Below are 22,987 nucleotides of genomic sequence, written 5' to 3' on the forward strand. Positions count from 1 at the left end.
ATATACTGGATTGCATGTTTCTAAAAATACTTGCCTACTTGCTGCGGGGTGGGGTGGGGGAACAATATACCTTGGTAAATGGTTAAATTTGAATTCCAGCTTCAAAAGCTTAATAGCTGTGTTAACCTGGGTAAGTCACTTAACTTGTCCTCTTTTCCCTCTTCTGTAAAATGGGGATAATAATAATAGCCTCTACCTCAGAAGGTTGTTTTGAGATTTAATGAGATAATATTTGTAAATCACTTTGTAAACCTTAAAACACTACAGAAATTATCTTCCCAGAGTAGACTGCTGATTTTCTTCTTAAAATTTCATTTTCAGTTTTAAACTTTGCATGTTATTTTTTACTGAAAGTACTAGATCTTTAAGTTCATAATTGATCTAGAGTGAAAGTTCTTAGTCAACATTATATAGCCCTTTATAATTTACAAAGCAATTTACCTTTATTATGTCATTTGGTTCCCCAGAACAAGGGAGTTGTTGGCACAGTAAGACATTTATTTATTATCCTCAGCAGATGAGGAAACTTGGGGCACAGAGTGTCTTGTTCTAAGTCACAAAACTATTAATGATCAGGTTATTTGACTCCAAATCCAGACTTTTTTTTCTGCTCTGAGATCCACAGCTGTTAATTGTATGCAGGTGGGGAGGGTTGGGAAGAATACATCAGAGAAATAAAGCTCAAGGAATCTCTTATCTCACTGGGGAGAGATCCCCAGTGCTCCTTAAATGTTATATATTAGATATAGAAGTCCCTCCCCCAGACTATCTCAGCAAGACTGGGAAATTAAATGCTGACTGGAGCCTTGCTCTTGATAAATAAACCAAGTTTGAGTAATAGAAGAATCATTTAATACGGTTCTTGCAAGAAGCGGGTGAGCCTTCTATTAGGGAGTACACCAAACAGAGTTGAGAGCCAGCCTTATATGTGGTTAACAAAGTTCTACTCCTTTCATCAGATTCAGGATTGGTTCAGGCTCCTCTAGGTTGCAAATCCTTTTTTACCCTTGAAATGTTTCCCCTTGATACAGTCCCTCATCCTGATCATGCTTGCACATACATTCCATGCTATTATAATGAACCTTAAGTTCCTCTTTGAATGAAGCTAATTAAACATGTATGTTAGTAAAAAAAAGTCAATGGCCAATTCTTGAACTTGTCCAGTCCATATTGGTTTAGGTCTGGGTCCCCTTCAAGAGGAACCAGAAGATTTCTACTAGCCATTTGACTGGGCCGGGTCATTCTGCCCTTCTTCCCCTCCTGATTCTCCCATTCCTACATGAATTGTGTACCATATGGGCCTCTTCAATCACACAGAGGTATCTATTTTTATAGCATATATTGTTCTAATACTGACTGTAGAAACCTAACCATCAGCATCTTCTCATATTACATAACACAAATTGGTTTTACATGTATTTGGAGGAAAATAAACTATTATTTTAAAAAATGTCATCTACAACAAGATAAGTAACAAATGATTTCATATAGATGGATGTTTTGTTGTTCCCAGTAAAATGACAATTGTCTGAGGGCATGAACTATTTCAGGTTTTATCTTTGTATCTATCCCCAGAGATTAGTATAGTTGCATAGATTTTGAGTTAGAAGTGACTTCTTCCAGATCTATAGATGAACAAAATGATAATGGAAAAAAACACTTATTAAGTGCTTACTGTGTTTGGATGGCCATAGTTTCAGAAATGGAGGGATAGAAGCAGTGGCCAAGAGGCAGACAGTGATTTATGGAAAAAATGGTTCATATCAAGTGTCTAGGAGAAGAGATGACTGGGGAAAGTCAAGGAAAGCATGAGTAGAATCTGTGTAGAAAGATTAGCCTGTATTGAGGCATTTACCCAACAGAATAAAACTGTCTAGTTTTAGAGATCTTAACTGGAAGGATCCTTCCCTTTACCTAATTTATCAGTGTTCTTCCTCTTCAAAGTGGAGTCCATAAGTGAATATGTTACTTCCAGGAAAAACTAACTAGGACAGAGTGCACAGTGATTGTTCCTTCCATATTCTTGGAAGCTTTCTTATTGCACCAAGATCACATTAGCTTCTGAAATCTGACCTTTCACACAACTCACTTGGAAACTGCAGTCTATAAAATTTTCCCAGAGCTTTTCCAAACATATTGCTACCTAGCCATGCCTTTCCCAGCTCATATTTTAAAATATTGGGGATTTTTAGCCTGTGTAAGATTTTGTATTTTTTGGAATTAAAATCCATTTTATTATGTTTGTCTATTGTTTTAGTCTGCCAGAATCCATTTGGATCCTGGCTCCTTCATTCACGATATTAACTAAACCATTCAGTAATGTTATCTGCCTATTTGAGAAAGATGGCAACATGACATTATCCAAATCAATTATCAGTGACTTTGATCAATAACATCATAATGTTTAACAGCACAGGGCCTACCTCAGATCATTTTGAAGATCCTACAAGTAGATATTAGGCTGTTAATGACTTCCTTTTGGGTTTGGCCATGCAATTTATCAGGAAATTTGGGAGGTTTCATGAAGGAATAGGACTTGAATTGAACTTTAAAGGATAGATGAACTCTGGGTATTTGGAGGGAAGTGGAAGAGGACTGAATGAACATATCTTTGGGGGAATATTGAAGTGACTGGGTTGACCTGTGGAAAGAGTCTATATGGTGAATGGCGAGGAATTCACAATGTTTTCAAAAGAGTTTAATAAATGCTTTTTCATTCCTTAATTTGTTCTTTCAAATAAATGTTTATATATATATATATATACATATATATATATATATATATATATATTCAATGATGCTCTAGCTTTTTTAAAAATCTAAACCAAATAATTTAATTTAACCAATGTCCTTTAAGTATTGATTTTATGCTAGGTATCTTGAATATAGACAACACAGACCCTTTCCTCAGAGATTAAACTACCTGATGATTTGTCACTTTGATTTCCTAAACATAACCTTTATATGCATTAAGAAGTCAAGAAATTCATATGACTCATTTTATTCCCTTTCTTGCAGTGATCTCTAGATCTCTGAAGTTTGTCTGTGTTATGCTTAATTATTACCTTTCTAATCCTCTTTAATCTTCATGTCTTCTCTCTGAGATTACCCTAAATTTATTTTGTTTTTCTCGATGGCATATTAAATTGTTTGCATGCTTTCTCTCCATTATACTACATACTCCTTCAAAGTAAGAGTTTTTTTGCTTTTCATTGTAACCCCAGCACTTAGCATATAATTCCTGATACATAGTTGGTGCTTAATTGATTGATTATTTAAAATATTTTTAAAAGAAAGGAAAAAATTCAGCAAAATTCTAAGTTACACACATCAACTAAAATTTACAGTTATCTTCTTTGTTTCCCCCCTACTTCATTGTAGTCCCCCCACTTCTGCAAAGAAGGGAGTTACATTTTTTTCACTTCATCTGGGATCAACTTGGTCATTTTTTCTGGATTTTTTTCCACTTGGATTTTTCTAGTTGTCATTCATTGTTTTAGACACAGAGAAGTGGTGTAGAAGTGGGGAGAGGGTTGGTCTTAGAATCAAAAAGATCTGAATTACAGTTTTACTTCTAGCATGTATTAGTAGTGTATTAATGGGTAACTAATTTAAACTCTCTCAGCCTCAGTTTCCTTCTCTATAACATAATACCTACTTCATAAGATTGTTGTGAAGGTCAAATGAGATAATATAGATAAAGAATTTTGGCAATCTTAAAAATGCTATGTAAATGAGGCATACCCCATTTTATTGTATTTTGCAGATACTGCATTTCTTTTTTACAGATTGAATGGTTATAATAACCCTACAGTTATGCAAATCTATCCACACTGCTTTTCACATCATGACTCTGTGTCACATTTTGGCAATTTTTACAATATTTTGAACTTTTTCATTATGATTATATCTGTTATAATGATCTGTGATGTTAATATTGGAATTGTTTTATGGTGCCATGAGCCACACCCATATAGAATAATGAACTTAATAAATGTCTGTATTTTAACTACTCCCTGGATCAACTAATTTACATCTCTTTCCCACTCCTCTGGCCTCACTATTCTCTAAGACATAATATTGTAGGTTGGTCAATTAATAACACTGTAATGGCCTCTAAGGATTCAAGTGAAAGAAACAATCAATGGTATGGCAAACTTCATTGCTGGGTTTTTTTTTTAATTGCCACTCCAAACTTCAGCAACCACTACCTGATTAGTCAACATGGTGTTAAGTTCCTCCATTAGCAAAAAAGATTATGACTCAGTGAAGGCTTAGATGGGTAACATTTTTTTTTAGCAATAAAGCATTTTTTAACTAAATCATGTACATTGATTTTTTTTTAGTTTTTTTTTTCAAGGCATTGGGGTTAAGTGGTTTGCCCAGGGCCACACAGCTAGGTAATTATTAAGTGTCTGTGGCCAGATTTGAACCCAGGTACTCCTGACTCCAGGGCCGGTGCTCTATCCATTATGCCACCTAGCCGCCCCATGTGTGCATTGATTTTTTAAAGACATAATGCTATTACTTACTTCATAGACTATTGAAGCATATAAACAAATCTTTTATATGCATTAAGAAGTCAAAAAATTCATATGACTCATTTTATTCCCTTTTTTGCAGTGATCTTTATGTCTCTGAGTTTTGTCTGTGTTATGCTTAATATGTATCTGACTACAATTTTCTGTATTTTTTTAATTTGCCATTTCTTAAAGCTTTATATTATTGCATTACATTCATGTTATTTTGATCAACTAAAAGCAAAAGTCTCTTAGATGAGTTATAGCCCTTCGTGGTTATATTGTTTCCTCTTTTTAGATTGGCATTGCTTCCTGGACCAGACTTTTTCCCATCCTTCCCTTAACCTGCTTTCCTGCCCATTCATTCACAGGTTTCTTTAATGTGTAAAGATCTTAGAAGCAAAGATACTATACTTAGAGGCAGCTAAGTGGCATGGTGGATAAAGCATTGGACTTAGAATCAGGAAGACTTGAAGTAAAATACAGCTTTTAGACACTTACTACTTTGTGACCTGGGGCTAGGCTCTGCTGTTTGCTTCAGTTTCCCCATCTGTAAAATGGAGATAATAATAACAGTTCTCTTCCAGGCTTGTTATGAAGACCAAATGTAATAATTTTAAAGCTCTTAGCATAGATTCTGACATGTAATAGGTGTTATATAAATGTTAACTGTTCAGATTTTTTCAGTCATGTTCAATTTTTTGTGATTCTATTTGTGGTTTCTTGGCAAAGATCCTAGAGGGGTTTGCCATTTCCTTCTCCAGTTTTACAGATGAGGAAACTGAGGCAAATGGAGTTGCCTCACCTAGCCAGTAAGTGTCAAATGTTAGCTATTATTATTCAAATCCAACTTTAGGGGCAGCTAGGTGGCGTAGTGGATGAAGCACCTGCCCTGGAGTCAGGAGTACCTGGGTTCAAATCCCGTCTCAGACACTTAATAATTACCTAGCTGTGTGACCTTGGGCAAGCCACTTAACCCCATTTGCCTTGCCAAAAACCTAAAAAAAAAAAAAAACCAAAACAAATCCAACTTTAGATAAGGGTTATGTGAACTAGTCACTTAACTTCTATCTCTGTTTCCTCAGCTATAAAATGGAGATCTTAATAGCACCCACTTTCCTTCTGGAGTTTTTGTGATGTTCAAATAAAATAATATTTGTAAAGCACTAAGTTCAATGCCTCTCTTATAGCAGACACTAAATAAATACTTATTTTCTTCATGAAGATGTTTTCCCTCACCCCATTCCTCTATAGGAATGAAGTTTTAAAATAAGAATATTTCTCCGGAATGTAGTTAAATCAGAGTAGGAGAAGTGGAAGCAACTCTAGTCTAATAATCTCATTTGACAGATAAAAAAATCTAAGTCCAATCTGTTCAGAACCTGTCTCTTCTCACTCCTGTTTCAATGTACTTTCATCTGACTTTTATTCTTCTTTATGCTTGAAATTCCTGCCTTATCATTGTAGGCCAGTTTAAATCCTGTCTGTTCTTTCAAGTTCAGTACAAATGCCATTTTTTTTCCCCTGAATGCTTCCCTGAATCCTTCTCTCCTCATCCTCTTCTTGGTTTGTGTGTTGTATTGTCTTTTATTTGTATCTCTCACAGATTTCAGTATGTGTGTGACCTACCTCAGGGAAGTAGGGATTCTCTTCAGTGGTATGGATTGTAATTCTTCCTTTCCTTCTTACCTTGTTGAACTATTTTCTTCTCTTCAATGAATCCTTGACAGGGCACTTCTCTCTTATGGTGAATAGATTTAGATTGTTCTCTAGACAAGATCCAGTCATCAGGGCATCTTATCTGAGACATGTTCAGTCATTTCAGTCATTTTGACCCTTCATGAACCTATTTAGGGTTTTCTTGGCAAAGATACTGGAGTGGTTTACCATTTCCGTCTCCTTCATTTGTAAATGAAGAACTGAAGTTAATAGGGTGAAATGATTTGCCCAGGGTCACACAGCTATTAAGTGTCTAAGGCCAGATTTAAACTCAGGAATATGAGTTTTCCTAACTTCAGACCTAGCATCTTCCACTGTGTCATTTAGTTGCCCATGCTCAAGACTAGCTCTCTTCATTTTCCATCATTTGTCTTTTTGATGATATTTTCCCACAGCTTCTAGTAATTATTCTTGAAAACATAGTATAACCTATTTATACCCATCATGCCTTTCCTCATGGCCCTTTGGATGATCTGGAATTTCCAGTCTTAGAAACTGTGGTATCTTGTTTATTTTGTAATATGGTTATCTATATTTGCCTTTTCTTCCCGACTTATGAACTCATAAGTATCTTGCATACAGAGACTCTGTCTTATTTAATATCTTTATAAATCCCTTAGTCTGGTTTGTTGCTTTACAAATATTAGTTATTTAAAGATTTTTTTCAATCAGATTGTTCCTTCCCTTCCCCATCCAATTTCTAGAATTCCTTTATGTATTGTTTTCTTCTTTGAGAGATTATAAACTCCTTGAGGGAAGTGATTATCAGACTTCTTTATATTTGTATATTAAGTCCTTAGTAAATGGTTGACACATGAGTGCTTAATAAATGTCCTATCTAATGATATTACTAATAGCTAGTGTTTAGGTAGTGTTTTAAGGTTTTCTAATTTCTTTACAAATAACATCTCCATTTACTCTCGCAACAACCCTGGCATTAAGTGGTCTCATTATTTTTATTTAACAGATGAAAATACTGAAGCAAACATAGGCTGACATATCCAGGGTCACACAGCTAAGTTAATGTTTGAGGCTGCATTTGAATTCAGGACTTCTTGATTCCAGATCCAATGCTCTATCTACTATACCACTCAACTGTCTCATCTGTTAGAGGAATCACAGAATGATTCCTTCCTCTCTTCTTCCTGCCTTCTTCTATCCCCTTTTTCCCCCCTCCCCTTTTTCATAGGCTTTGGTTGATTGTTTTCATTGAAGTCGTGGCTGTTGAGAAGAATTAAATAGAACCAACAGATGGCGGTATAGTATCATTTAATCAAAAAGGTTTGGGGTATACTACTACTTCTCTCTTTTCTGCAGTACTGAAAATGTAGCTTATTTTAAAAATCAAAACTTTGTAAAGAATTTTCCTTTGGCCTTCACTTTATTATAAACAGAAAGGAAACAGAAATGTCATTAATGACATTTATCAGTGATAGCGTAATATGACTGTTGATGGGGTACCGGATTTGTAGTCAAGAAGACCAGGGTTCAAATCCTCCTTCAACTACACTCACTGGCTATGTGACCTGGGCAAATATTATCACCTTGATGTGTTTCAATTTCTTAATCTGTTAAATGGGGAATTGAATGCAGTAGCCTTTGAGGTCCTCTCTAACTCCAAATCATACCCCTATCCAGTGATTATAATAAGCTTCTACTGCCCTGGTAAGGACCAAAAATAAGACACCTTTAAAGTTAGCCAGCTACAAATAATCTTCTACAATTATGTGCTTACTTGGGAGGAATGGAGAGATGAGGTACCACTCCTATTGAATTGCTGGTAAGAATAACAATAGTAATAATAATAGTAAATTAAGTAATTCATAATATTTGCAAAATATTTTTAATATATTGAATCATTTCATTTATCAGTGTCCATCTTCTTTTCTTTAAATTAAAGGAGTTGGATTATATGACCACTAAAATTTCTTCTCAAATCTATGATTTGGTTATCTTATTTAATCTTTACAGCAACTCTGTGAAGCAGGCACTTAAAGTATTGTTCTTTTTATTTTTCAAGATTCAAAACTTGGACTCAAAGAGGTTATGAACTTTCCAAGGTCATATAGCTAGTAATATCAGAGTCAGGATTTGAACCCCAGGTCTTTATAAATTTTCTTTGTATATCACATTGCCCCTGGAGAGGTCTTTAATCATGCATTTAAGAGAGGAAGAATATCATAAGATTTAGAAGACAATCTAGAAATTTGATCCAGTAGAAATGAAGTTATGTTGCCTAAGGCAGCAAGTTTCAGAGCTGGGATTTAAACCCTTCCTCTCTGACTGTAAATGCAATCCTTATTCTTCTATGCCACAAAGAAACTTTCACTATCCTTTCAATTTATCCATCTACTTTTTCCAATGGAACCATACCAATCACTACATCCTGAACCCAACCAAATCTTTCATTCAATATTGCTATCCTTTTACCCTTCATGCCCACTGATAGTCCTGCATCTTCATTTACCCTCATTTCTTTGAGGAAATCTTTTCACAATCTAGACTCTTCATTCTTTCCTAGTTCTAATCCTCTCTTTCCCTCAGACTAAGTCTGGATTGGAGAGCAGGAGAGTTGGAGGTAGGGAACAAAACAAGTGTCAAGGATGATCTGAAAAAACCCTCAAGAAAAATAAATTTTATAAGATTATGTTTCTGTTTTCTGTATTCAGATACCATCAGTTCTTTTTCTGGGGATGGATAGCATTTTTCTTAAGTCCTTCAGAGTTGTGTTGGATATTGCTGAGAATAGCTAAGTCATCCATGTTTGATTGTCTGACAATATTTCTATTTATTGTACACAGTATATTTCACTTTGCATTGGCTCATGTGAGTCTTTCCAGGTTTTTCTGTAAGCATCCTGTTTATCATTTCTTACAGCAGCATAATATTCCAACATAATCATGTAGCATAATTTGTTCAGTCATTCCTCAATTGATGGGCATATCCTTAATTTCCAATTCTTTATTATTTTTTTTTTGGCAAGGCAGTGGGGTTAAGTGACTTGCCCAGGATCACACAGTTAGGTAATCATCAAATGTCTGAGGTCAAATTTGAACTCTTGACTCGAGGGTCAGTGCTCTCTCCACTGCACTACCTAGCTGCCCCCTCCTTTTTTTAAAAAAAAAATCTCTTTTGGGATACAAATTTAGTACTAGTATTACTGGATCAAAGACTATGCATGATTTTATAACCCTTTGTTTATCCTTTCAAATTATTTTACAGAAAGGTTGAATCAGTTCCCAACTCCACCAATAGTGTATTAATGTCTTATTTCCCCATTTCCTCCAACATTTGTCTTTTTTCCTTTTCTGCCCTATTAGCCAATCTAATAGTACCTCAGAATTGTTTTAATTCACATTTCTCCAATCAAAAGTGAGATAGAATATTTTTATATGATTATAGAAAACTTTGATTATTTCATCTGAAAATTGTTCATATCTGTTGATCATTTATTAACTGGGTAATGGTTCTTATTTTTATAAATTTGACTAATGTTTGACAAATTAATTTCTATATGTTTGACATAAATTTCAGCTTTATTCTTTTGGATTTCTGGTCTATTATTGAGTTAAGGTGCTATGAAGTCTTTCAAAAAGTTATCCTTATGTTTGTTTCATATTCTGATTGAGTGAAGAAAAATATTAATTGATCATTTTTGATTTTTGATTTTTTATCATTGATCAAATATAATTGATCATTTTTCCAAGTACTTGTTTTGGTGAATTAACTTTTAATCCCATCTTCTCACAAACTCATCCAAGGTATCCTATGCTTTTGGCCCCTTCCTATCTTTCCAGTCTTACATAATGCTGCCCAGTCTGCACTCTACAGCAGGGCTGTAGGACCCCATTAAAAGTAAATAATTATTTGAGGACCACATCCAGAATAAAAAATACAGTACATTAATATAATAGTAAAAAGGTTGCCTCATATCTTCTTAGAAAGTGGGAAGCACTTCTCATCAATATGATAGGTGAAAGTGCTTTCCTGGGAAAACAAACACAAAACAGCAAAACAACACAACAGTATAAAGGTAGGTGCATACTGACTAATCTGCATCTTGCAGAGGGAATGCATCCCACAGATTGATTGAAAATTCCGTGTGATCTGTTCCATCCATAATATTGCTTAAAAACACCAAAGAAAATTAGCATCGATAAAATTATTTATTAGTGATAGAATTAAAAAAACCTAATATGCATTCCATGCAAATTATTATTTTATTTTTTTATTTGTGAAAATTAAAACCCACAGGTAGGCCACATAAAATCACACTGGGGACCACATATGGCTCATGGGCCATATCTTGGACATACTTATTGCTTTTCCTTGTATATAATATTTCTTCTGCTGTCTTTGTGTCTTTGTATTGGCTGTCCCTCATTCCTGGAATGTTTCCCTCATCTCCACCTCTCTTAATCCTGGATTTCCTGGAGGAGGCCCTTCCAAATTCCCTATCAGATCACTGTTACCCCACCCTGAGCTGCTATTTCCTTCTCCTTAAAGGTATTTATCTTATATCTAATAATCTATTTGTTGTCTCTCCTCCATAGAGTGTTGAGAGCAGGACCTTTTTTCCCCTTAACCTTTCTTTGAAACCTCAGCCATGGCATGCTGCCTGATACATAGAAAGTATGTATTAATCAATCCCTTGCTGGTTGTTTGATTGGTAGATGGGGAGAAAAGTTAGGCGTATGGAGAGAAACAAGAAACGGTGGTGGTACAGGTGGTACAGGTGGTACTCATTCTTTCTTTCCAATGAACATGGTCTTGGTGTAAAAGAAAAAGTAAATACCCATAATTTAATACATTTAAGTACCCATTTTTCTAATTATAAGGAGCTTCAGTTAGCTGTTCATTAGCACTGATTACGACAAGCTTGGGGCAGGTGGGGAAATTGCAGTGCCCCACAAACAGCCACTTGTTCATTCATTCTCTCAGTTTGAGATAATATGCTATTATTCTGCTGCTTTTGAAACTACACTAGCTCAGAAATAGATTTCTTGAGACCAAGGTGAAAATCATACTTTTCTCGTATGGGCTCTGGTAGATAATGCCTGACTTTTGAGACTATGAAGCCTGTCTGACTTTGTTATCCTAGTAATTACATTTCACAACAATGCAAACTCTACAGTGTGGGTCTATCTAAAAACTCCCCTTGCTGTGCTAGTGGGAATCTCAAAGGAGTGGGATTAGGGGAAATGGACTAACATTTTTTGAGAAATCTAACTGCATACTGGAGAGTGAAGTCTCTGAAGCAGCAGGAGGGGCAAAGTGAGTGTTCCTATCTTCTCAGATTCCTGAGTATTCCCTTCAGCAAGGCTCTTAGGGGATGAACCAGGAATAAGGGCAGAACAGCCTTCCTCCTCCAAGTCAAAAGGGACATTTCCTCCTTTTCATGACCAAGGATTTTATCTTTCTTTACTATCAGCTGAGTGATAAATAATATTGTAGTTATGGAAGTAAGGGATGGGAAGACATTTATGATGGTGGTGTCGTCATATCTTCCTGTGAACAAAGTTTTGTTGTAAAGACATTTCACAAGAAAAAATAAAGCAAGGAGAGTTTATTTCAAGTAAGAGAGGAATTTAAAAAAAACCAAATTGGATTATTAAGGCTTGTTATTGACCAATCATCCTTACTCTATATCTCAGTACTTTTGCATCACCTTCATTTTATTGTGTTTTCTCCATCAAAACCTTCTTTGATTCATAAAATCATGCAATTTCAGAGGTGGAAGAAACATTGTCAATCTTCTTATCTAACCTTTTCCTTGTTTTAAAAGATGAGGAAACTAAGACTCTACCCCCTCCCTCCTTCAAATTAAGTATTAGCTCAAGGTCATGGGAAACTTTATTTGTTCATCTGTATTAAGTAAACCATAATGTTTTGATGGTGGTGGTGCTGAAATTCTGGCATTAAGAAACTAAACTTTCAGTTATGGGTATACAGATTATACCAAAGTTGTAAGACTGGCAGATAGTCAGCAGCAAAAGAGTTTAAAATGAAGTGTGGCCTGTGCTTCAGGATCCTAAACTCTGAGATTACATAGACCACATTCAGTCATTGTCATAAATCATATTTCTGACTCAAACTTTTCCATCTCTCTTATCAAAGTTACTCCTGGGAACATAATTTGTCTCATTTTTCCTACCCAGGATTTCTAGGGATATTGAGGTCTAGCTAATTTCTGGACCTCTGCAGATACAAAGGTGTCCTCAGTGGACTATGTGTGTAATATAAATAGGCTCTTATTTCATTAAGTCAGACAGTAGCATTCATTAAGTGCTTTTTATGTTCAGGAACAGTGTTCGGGATACAGAGATACAGAGTAAGATGAAAGCCTAGCCCTGCTTCAGGGACTTCATACTTTAATAGAGGAGACAATATGCCTATATATATATATACATATATATACATATATATATACATATATATAGTCTATATTTACATATATATCTCTATATAAAATATGTGGAGTAGATAGAAGGCACTAGCAGCTGGGGAGTACTGAGAAAGGCTGCTTGCATGAGTTGTGGTTTAAACTCATCCTTAAAGGAAATAAAGAAGGCCAGAGGGGGAGAGAAGGATTGTAAGAACATTCTAGACTAGGGAACTGAGAAGACAAAGGCATGGACACAGGAGATGTGGGATTCATGTTTGAGGAACAACTTGTGGGCCAGTGTAGCATCTAGAGAGCAAAGAGAAGAGAGGAATAAACTGTAAAAAGAAGTGGTCAGTTCATGAAGCACTTCAAATACTAAGCAGAAGATTTTATATTTGAATCCAAGGGTCCTAGGCAGTGACTAGAGTTTGAGTAGGATAGGAGATGTGGTCAGATCTTAATTTTAGGAAATTCTTATTGGCATCTGAGTAGAGGAAGGAATAAAGTGGAAAGAGATTTGAAGTAAGGAGATCAACTAGAAGGCTATTTCAGTTGTCAATATTTCAGTTCTACAGTAGAAGAATATTGTTCAGTTGATGATAAGTGAAAGAAATGATTGTTATTAAATAACCAATTATTGGGGAGATCCAGGGGTTTTCTTTCTTTTTCCTATTTGTTCCATTCAAAGTCCAGTTTTTCAAAGAGACTCTGACCTTACCTATCTAGACCATTTATCTAGATGGAGTTGTTGCTCCACCCAACTAGAAAACTTTTCAAATAATTTAATCAGGGTATAATAATCAAGTCAACAAACATTATTAAGCACACTCTATCAGCCAGTACTTGAAGAGCTGTAGATCCAAAGAAAGGCAAAAATACAGTCTTTTCTCTCAAAGAACTCATAATCTAATAGGGGAGACAGCTTGCAAACAATTATGGATAAATATCATATACTGGATACAGTGGAGGTAATCTCAGCAAAAAAGTATTTCTCTTAAGGGAGACTGGGAAGGGTTTCATGCAGAACATAGGATTCTAGCTGAGATTTTGAAGAAGTCTGGGAAGCCAGGATGTGAACAGGAGGAGGATGAGAATTCCAGGCATGAGGGTCAGTCAGGAAAAATGCATGGAGTTAGGAAGAGTTTCTTGGGTGAGATATAGGAAGGAGACGAGTGTTACTGGATCACAGAGTAAGTTGAAGACTGGAAAAGCAGAAGGGCACGGTTATAAAGGGCTTTAAAAGATGAATAGAGGATTTTACATTTGATCCTACACCTTTTAAAGTGGCACATATTAGCTGCTTAGTAAGTGATTATTGATTGGTATTGATTGATTCTAGAGAGTTACTATAGTTTATTGGATAGAGAATGATATGGTTGAGATCTGAACTTTAGGAATATCATTTTGATAGCTGATTGGAAGATGGTCTGAAGTGATGAGAGACTTGAGGCAAGGAGAGTAATCAGAAGTCTACTGCAATAGTCCAGGCAGGAGGCAATGAGGAATTTCACCAGAGTGGTGAAGAATGTCAAAGGAGAGATATTAGAAAGGTAGATTTGACAGGTCTTAGAAACAGATTGAATTTTGAAGGGAGAGAGTGTAACTGAAGAATTGAAGATAACTCCTAGGTTGCAAACTTGAGTGATTGGTAAGATGGTGGTGCCATCCATAAACAGACAAGATAAACTTTGATCCATCTCCTTTATCCTTTGATAAGGGAGAATATTCAGACAGCTAGAGAACTACTGATTTATTGACTCTGCACAGTCGATTTAACTTACACAAGTAGTGAGTAAGGATAGGGGTTTCTCTTTCAGAAAATTATTTAATCCCTTGCTATTCTTCCATCTATAGACACTCTGTGATTCTTTCTTTTTTTTTCTATCAAAGCTTAGGCTCAATAATTGCTAGCACTGGCTGAGAAATCATTCTCCTAGGTGGTGCAGTAGATAGAGCACTGGCCCTGGAGTCAGGAGTACCTAAGTTCAAATCCAGCCTCAGACACTTAGGTAATTATTATTACCTAGCTGTGTGGCCTTGGGCAAGCCACTTAAGCCCATTGCCTTGCAAAAAACAAAAAAAAAAAAAAAAGAAAGAAAGAAATCATTCTCAAATCTCTATTCTTTCCATCTCTGGGACTGAGGTGCTACTTCAGAAGGGCTGCATTGATAAGTGTTCATCTGTGCCCTCCTCAGTGACCTAAGTTTATTCTCTATGTCCTGAGGTTCTTTCTCTCCATTTTTAGTTCCCTCTTTCGTCTTTGATGTTCCATACTTTCTCTCTTTTAAAAAACAACTTCAAGGATATGGTTCATATTCACAGTAGCTATGACTCAGTCATTCTGGGATTTCAGATGATCAGCTACTCAGGATGAAGGGAACTACCCATTCCTGATCAAATAGATGTTCTCAGTCACTAAATGTCATGTGAATAGAGATGTTTATGCTATCAGGGAGATATATTTAAGGGTCCCAAACATGGTACCTGTAAGAAGGGTCATAATTTCTGAAGACATCTTCAGAGAGAGATAATATGTATGTACTGATCTCTCTCCCAGAGCCAGGTTGGATACATATCCCCCTCAGGGCTCCAAGGCAGCCTGTAGAGTTGTGAATACCATTTTTTTCTGTTACTCTGCCCATCATTTGCAGTTCCCCAAACATTTTAGTGAGCTAGTGAACAGACTCTTCAGTTTCATTTAGCCAATTAACATTTACAAAGGGATATTTACTTTAGCAAAGATAAACCAAAAACCTCCTCTCCAATAACTCTGGGACATAATCTTCCTTGGTATCTGCTGGGGGGGGGGTGGAGAGAAGGAATGAGGTTCAAAATTCCTACATTGCAAACCTGAGTGATTGGGAAGATGGTGGCACCATCTATAAACAGGCAAGATAGTTTTTGATCCATTTCCTTTATCCTTTGATAAACTTCCTACACAGCCTTGATCCCACCAAATTCACTTCCATAAGTGATATCACTGTTAGATGAATTCCTCTGCAGGGCTGATTTCACAAAGTTCACCCCCAAATATTGCACTTTGTTCTTTGGGGTGTTTGTGCTATATTGACTGCAAAATGTGGTCTAGATTCTGATTTCTGTATAACTCACTCTTCTAGCCTTTGAAACTCCCAAGGTCAAAGATTCAGCTTTTAGCACCTCAAACAGAAAAGAACAAATGAGATCAAGGAGCTCTCCATTTGACTTCAGTTGAGGAAGGGGGACTTGTGAGGAAAGTAATAATCATGGCTCTTCCCCTTCCAGCATAGTCTCTCACTAGATGCCATTAATGAAGGAGTTACCTTGTTCTCCTAGAAGTAAATACAACAAAGAGCCAGAGCTGAAGATGCCAAAAGGAAAAAGTTTCTCTTAAACTATGTGGTGGATATCCCAAACCAGTTTCAGAATGCTCACATGTGAGGGTCTCCAGGTCATCTTTTATCCTATAGACAGCTCCCTAGCAAATGGCACATGGAGACATTATCTTAGCAAGTTGATATCCACCTGTTACAAATATGATGAAGGTTTCATTTTTTAAGTTTTTTATCTTATTTCTGTGATTGCATTCGCCAAAGAATTGTATATAGATTTTAACATCTATATATGAGTGATTCCTTGTAATAAGTGAGGTTTTTGTGTTTTAGTCTGGAAAGTCAAGCACTGAAAACATAATTTGGAAGAACAAATATCAGGAATTTCAAAGAAACCAGAAGAAAAGATGTAAAGGAAGGAGATTCAGCAGTATCAGACCTTAAACTATATTATAAAGAGAACAGAAGTGTAAAATTGATTTTGATAATTTTAAATTAAAATTTTCTTGTATAACTAAAGCCAATGTAGCCAAGGTTAGAAGGAATGTAGAAAATTGGGGGGGGGGGACCTTTCAAAGACATTCTCCCTTATAGAATATAATTATGTTGGAATATTGCTGTGATACAGAAAATGATGAGCTGGTTGATTTAGAAAAATATGGAAAGACTTGGACCAATGTAGAAAAATGCTAACCACCTTCAAAAAGAGATCATAAATGGAAATCTTACAGATATTAGTAGGAATGTATATGTATATATGTGTATGTCTAGATATTTATATATGTATATATAAAATTTATATATGAAATTACAAAGATATTACTCTAGTAAGCTCTATCATATCAACAGAAATCAGAAAGTAAAAATATGACTAAAAATCTAACAAAACCTAAGAAAAATAGTTGATTTGCCATTGTGGAAACTAAGCACCCAAGGGGCAGTAGTGAGAATATCATATAATCCCTAACTCAGTCCTTATAGGAAAATCTGTCATAACATAGAATCCACTCTTTCCTGGGAGTCTCTGCTTCTATAATGCTCCCTAAGCTGTCATGAGAAATGGATTAACTAACTTTCCCACAAAGAGCGGAGGGAGAAAGTTCCTTCTTTCTTTTTTGTCACAGATGTAAACTATATTCAAACCTTGACAGAATGAATCTCTCTCATTTAGTCCCCAGCTGAGAGGTGACCATGTAAAGGCATTCCTATACAAGGTCAAATAAATGACTTCTTCATCCAAATACTTTCATGGTCCATTTGGGAAATTTAACTAGATATAGATGATGGTTTATTAATGCTCTCCATGCCTCAGTTCTCTCCAGTTCCAGAATACTTCAAACATTAAAAGCAGTGCCATTCCTTTACAGTCATACCCTGTACATTATATACCAGCACCCTTCAGAATGGGAGGGGAAAATGGCAATAGAACCATAAAGATTCAGTTAGATCATTCAGCCAGGTACTTTACTGGTTGCTAGGGATAACCAGAGATGAAATTTTTTAAAAAATATATTCTATTAGGGAGAAATATGTAAACATAAAATTAAGTGCAGAGTAATTTCTGGTGGGCGGGGGGAGGTTACCAGTGATTTCAGTCAGGGGTATGGAGGGCATGGGAAGGGGAGGGGAAAGTACATATTGGGATAGACTTCTGGAAGCATGTGATACCTGAACTGAGTCTTGATGTAAGCCAGGGAGTCTATGAAGTAGCAATGAAGAGGGCATATCTTCTAGGCAAGGGGGAAAACTCATAGAATGGCACATAGAAGTTTGGGGAGAATGGGGAAAGACAAGCAGTTTACTTTGACTGCAATGCAGCATGTCTGGGAAAATGAGGTACACTAAGCCTGGGTAAATAAACTGGAACCTGATCAAGGAAGACTTTAAAATTCAAATAGAGGAGTTTGTATTTTATCCTAGAAGCAAGAGGGAAAGACTGGAGCTTCTTGTGGAGGGGAGTAGCATCATCAGACCTGTGCTTTGAGTATTAGTTTCTCAGCTTTATGGAGGATGAGTTGGAGACATGAAACTGGAGGCAAGGAAACCAATCAAGAGACTTGCAATGGTCCAACAGATTGTGATGAAGGTTTGAAACAAGATTATAGATGTGTGAGGAGAGATAGGAAATGCTTTGAAGGTCATCACAAGACCAATCAACTGATTTGATCTGAGGGGTAACCAAGAGGAAAGAGTTAAGGATGACTCTGAGGTTGTAAGTCTGACTGCTTGAACTAATGAAGATAGAAAACGGAAGTGAAATAGGAAGCCTCAAAGGAGGGTCTGGTTCAATTTAATGACTTTTTTTCTTTCTCTTTTTCCTTCCTTTAGTTTTTCCCTTACATTTTGTTATTGCTTGCCATCCTGTTGTACTTGCCTCCTTTATTTTGGCGATTCACTGCAGCCCCTCACCTTTGTTCGGATATGAAGTTTATAATGGAGGAACTTGACAAAGTTTACAATCGGGCCATTAAAGCTGTGAAGAGTGTTCCTGATGTTGATGTGAGGGATGGTGCCAGCCCATTTGTGGGTGTGAATGAGAATGTAGGGCAGAGGTAAGATTGCATGGGGATTCTAACAGACTTATGGCATGGGGGTATCATGCCTCTCTCTCACAATCTCTACTCCATTCCTGATACCTAGACCAACCTAAAACCAGGCTTCAGAAATTACTCTTACCCAACTGAAATAATGCCTGCATTTCTCTTCTTCCTTCCTTCCTTCCTTCCTTCCTTCCTTCCTTCCTTCCTTCCTTCCTTCCTTCCTTCCTTCCTTTTTATTCTTTCTATTTTACTTTGGCCATGTTTAGAATGAACAAAAATTCCAGTTGAAGAATGGATCTCTCCTTAAAGTAGTTAAAAGATATACCAATAAGCATTATCCTAATTCACTGGTTCACTCTCATATTTAATTAAGATTCACCTGGAATGATCATGGCAAATTTTTATTACAGAGCAAAGTTGGTCATCACCCCCATGTTGTTGCTAGAGTGCACAATGTTCCTCTGGTTCTGCTCATCATGCTCAGCATCAGTCCATGCAAATCTTTCTGGGCTTCCCTGAATTCCCATCCCTCTTGGCTTCTGATAGAACAATAGTGTTCCATCACATACATATACCACATTTTGTTAAGCCACTCCCCAGTTGAAGGACATTTACATTAATCTCCAATTCTTTGCCTCTACAAACAGAGCTGCTATGAATATTTTTGTACAAGTGATTTTTTTATACATTACTAAAATATTCTTAAGAGTAAGCATAATACCCTCTCCCCCGAAAAATATATACCTTCATGAGAAATAAAGTAAAAGAAAGAGAAAAAAAATGTGTTTCAGTCTGTATTCTGATACCAACCACTCTGTCTTGGGTGGATCATATTCTTTATGATAAGTCCATCATAAAAGTTACGTCCATATTTTTGCACTGTTGGCTGTTGCTGTTTGCAATTCCCCTCTATCCATTCCTCCCCACTACCATATACTATATTTTCTCTCCTTGCACGCTGTCACTCTTCTAAAATGTGCTGTAGGTCTGAGTGGCACAGCGGACTGATCACTGGCCCTGGGGCCAAGAGGCCTTGAGATCACATACTACCCCTGAGACTCAGCAACCACCTGGCCCCATGGTCCTGGACAGGCCACCCAATCCCAGTCCCTCACAAGAAGTAAAAAAGAAAATGTGTTATATCTGCCTATTTTCTCCTATGATCTACCCTCTCCTCTATCACCCACATCCCTTCCCCCTCTCCTGTTCCCCCTTCTTTCCTTTTTCTTCTAGATTTCTATGCCCTATTGAGTGTGTATGCTGTTTTCTCTCTGAGCCATTTCTGATGAGAATGAAGGTTCCCTCATTCCCCCTCACCCCCCCTTTCCATACCATTGTAACAGCTATTCACTCTTTTACAGGAAATATCTTAGCCTATTCCACCTCTCCTTTCTCTTACTCCCATTACATTTCCCTTTTACCCATTGACACAATATATTATACCTTCAAATTTGACTCCCTCCTGTGCCTAATCTATAAAGTCTCCTTCTCCCTGCTCTATTAAATAAGAAGGTTCATTTAAGTATTATCAGTATCATCTTTCCATGCAGGAATATATGCAGTTCATCATCAATAAGTCCCTCATAATTTACCCTTCTTATCCACCCTCTCTATGGTTTACCTGAGTTTTGTACTTGAAGATCAAACTTTCTGTTCAACATTGAATGTCCATCTTTTCCCTTAGAAGAGAATGTTCAGTTTTGCTGGGTAGTTGATTCTCTGTTGCATTCCAAGCTCTTTTACCTCCAGGTTATTAAATTCCAAGCCCTATGAGCCCTTAATGTAGTTGCTGCTAAGTCCTGTGTAATCCTGACTGTAGCTCCACAATATTTGAATTGTTTCCTTCTGGGCTGCTTGTAATATTTTCTCTTTGACTTGGGAGTTCTGGAACTTGGCTATAATATTCCTGGGGGTTAGTTTGTTTTGGGGATCTCTTTCCAGAGGAGATCGTTGGATTCTCTCAATTACTATTTTGCCCTCTGCTTCTAGGATATCAGGGCAATTTTTCTGTAGAAATTCTTTAAAAATGAGGTCAAGGCTCTTTTCCTGACCAGAACTTTGAGGGACCTCAATAATTTTTAAATTGTCTCTTCTGGATCTGTTTTCCATATCAGTTGTTTTTTCAGTGAGATATTTCACATTTACTTCTAGTTTTTTCATTCTTTTGGTGTTGAATTATTGTCTTGATTTCTTCCAAAGTCATCAGCTTCCTTTAGCTCCATTCTGCATTTGAAGGATTTGTTTTCCTCAGAGAGCTTTCTTATCTCCTTTTCCATCTGGCCAATTCTGCTTTTTTAAAAGCATTCTTATCATTAACTTTTTGAACTGTTTTATCCATTTGACCTATTGGCAAGGCAATAGGGTGAAATGACTTGCTCAAGGACAAACAGCTAGGTAATTATTAAGTTTCTGAGGCCACATTTGAACTCAGGTCATCCTGACTCTAGGGCTGGTGCTCTTTCCACTGCCCCACCTACACTAGTTTTTAATATGTTATTTTTTTGGATTGCCTTGACTAAGCTGCTGACTTGGTTTTCATTTTTTTTTCCTGTGTCTCTCATTTCTCTTCTCAATTTTTATTATGTCTCCCTTACTTGATTTTCAGAATCTTTTTTGATCTCTGTAATAGCCTGAGTCCAACTTCTATATTTCTTGGTGTTTCGTTAGATGCAGAAATTTGGACTTTCTCATCTTTAGAGTGTGTGTTTTGCTCCTCCATGGGACCAATGTAATTGTCTATGGTCAGGTTCCTTTTCTTTTCTGTTTACTTATTTCCCGAGCCTCCTGAGCTTTTGACTATTATTGGGACACCCCCACAAGGACCTCAGTTCTTTCAAGGTCTTATGGGAGGCTCTGTCTGCTCTCCTGGTCTGTGAATGACCACAAGCTCACCCCTCTGCCCCAGGACTGTGAGGAAGATCCCTTCTCTATGCCCCCGCCCCCACACTGCAACCAGGGTCTGAATATGGTTAAAGCCCTAGAGTCCTGACCCAGGGACAGCGGGCAAACCTTGGCAGTGTCCTTTCACTCCCTTACCTTCCATGGACTAAGTGCTCAGGGAACAGCTTCCAGGCAACTCCTGCTGGGCAGCTCCACAGGCCTGCTTACATTTCCTGGGATCTGGGCTGTGCTAAGTACTGCATTGACACTGAGAAGGGCCACCCTGGCCTGCGCTTTGTGCTCACTCTGGCAGAGGTCTCCCTGCTGATTTTCCAACTTGTGCTTGGTGATAACTGGGGTGGCAGATCAAGAAACTGCTTCTGCTGCCAGGAGCCGGGGCTCCCAGGGACCCAGGAAGGCTGAAACTCCGTCACTCTGGAGCACTGCCTGCCCCTCCAAACCTGTGTAACAGAGCCTTCCTACTATTTTCTAGGTTGTCTTGGGCTGGACAATTGCCCTTCTGTGGGTTCTGTCTCTTGAAAATTTAATTAGTCATAGTTTTAAGGTTTTTGAAATATTTTGGAGAGAGCACCTAACAGAGGCTGTTTTCCAGCTGCCATCTTGGCTCTGCCCCTGCCCTTTTCTTTTTGTAAGCACAAGCTCTTAAGGGATAATTTGGTGTGGTGTTAATATTTCTGAAGTTTCTGCTATTTTTCTCCTTACATTATAGCAGCTCTCTTTGGTATCATGGTATATATCAAAACACACACACACACACACACACACACACACACACACATGCCTGTGTATATAGAGACACAATACTTGCATCTAAAAGATACAATTTTACATGTGTGTGTACATATACACATATGTGTATGTTTATGCCATTTTCTCTTTTTCTCTTCCAACAGATTTGGGTTTAAAACCAAGAACAGCTTATTCAGGAAAATTGAGTATTTAATAAAAGAAAGAAATTTCCGAGATTCCTGATAAAAGGACCAGAGTTTAATAGTAAATTTGACATTCAAATACAAAATTCAAAAGAAGTATAAAAAGATAAACATGAAAGAGAAAGCTTAAGAGCCTCAATAAGATAAAGCTGTTTACATTCCTATGTAGGAAGATGATACTGTAACTCTTAAGGACTTTATCATTATTAGGTCCATTAGAAGAATTCCATGTAGAAAGAAAATTTAGGAGTAAGTCAATTAAGTGAAGATGATATCAAAAAATGGATAGATGGGAAAGAAGAGGGAAGAAAGGAATAAGGAAAATTATCTAATGTAAAAGAGGCTCACAAGGAATAATTTTTATAGTGTAAGGTGAAATGATGGTGGGGAGCAGTGCTTGATCTTCACTCATAATGAATTGGTTCAAAGAGGGAATTTATATGCATATTCATTTGGGAATAGAAATCTATTAAATATTTCGAAGTCTACCTACCAAGACAAATCCAAGGAATATATGAACACAATTACAAAATACTTTTCACTCAGATAAAGACAGATCTAAACATTGGTCAAATATTAATTCCTTATTGGTAGCCTGAGTTAATATAATCAAAATGACAACTGTCCCTATTAAGCTACTTATTCAATGTCATATTATCAAACTAGCAAAAAATTATTT

General features: G+C 36.8%; 1 protein-coding gene across 1 annotated transcript in view; it reads left to right on the forward strand.

The window, feature by feature from the left end:
* The window catches only part of PANX1 (pannexin 1), a 67,853-nt gene that overhangs the window by 37,003 nt on the left and 7,863 nt on the right, over positions 1-22,987 (forward strand). The window contains exon 3 of the mRNA XM_074216474.1: positions 18,264-18,487. Coding sequence (XP_074072575.1) covers positions 18,264-18,487 — 224 coding nt within the window. The remainder of the gene's footprint in view (positions 1-18,263; positions 18,488-22,987) is intronic.

The sequence above is a fragment of the Macrotis lagotis genome, chromosome 1 (genome assembly GCF_037893015.1).
Source record: "Macrotis lagotis isolate mMagLag1 chromosome 1, bilby.v1.9.chrom.fasta, whole genome shotgun sequence".
NCBI lineage: Eukaryota > Metazoa > Chordata > Mammalia > Peramelemorphia > Peramelidae > Macrotis > Macrotis lagotis.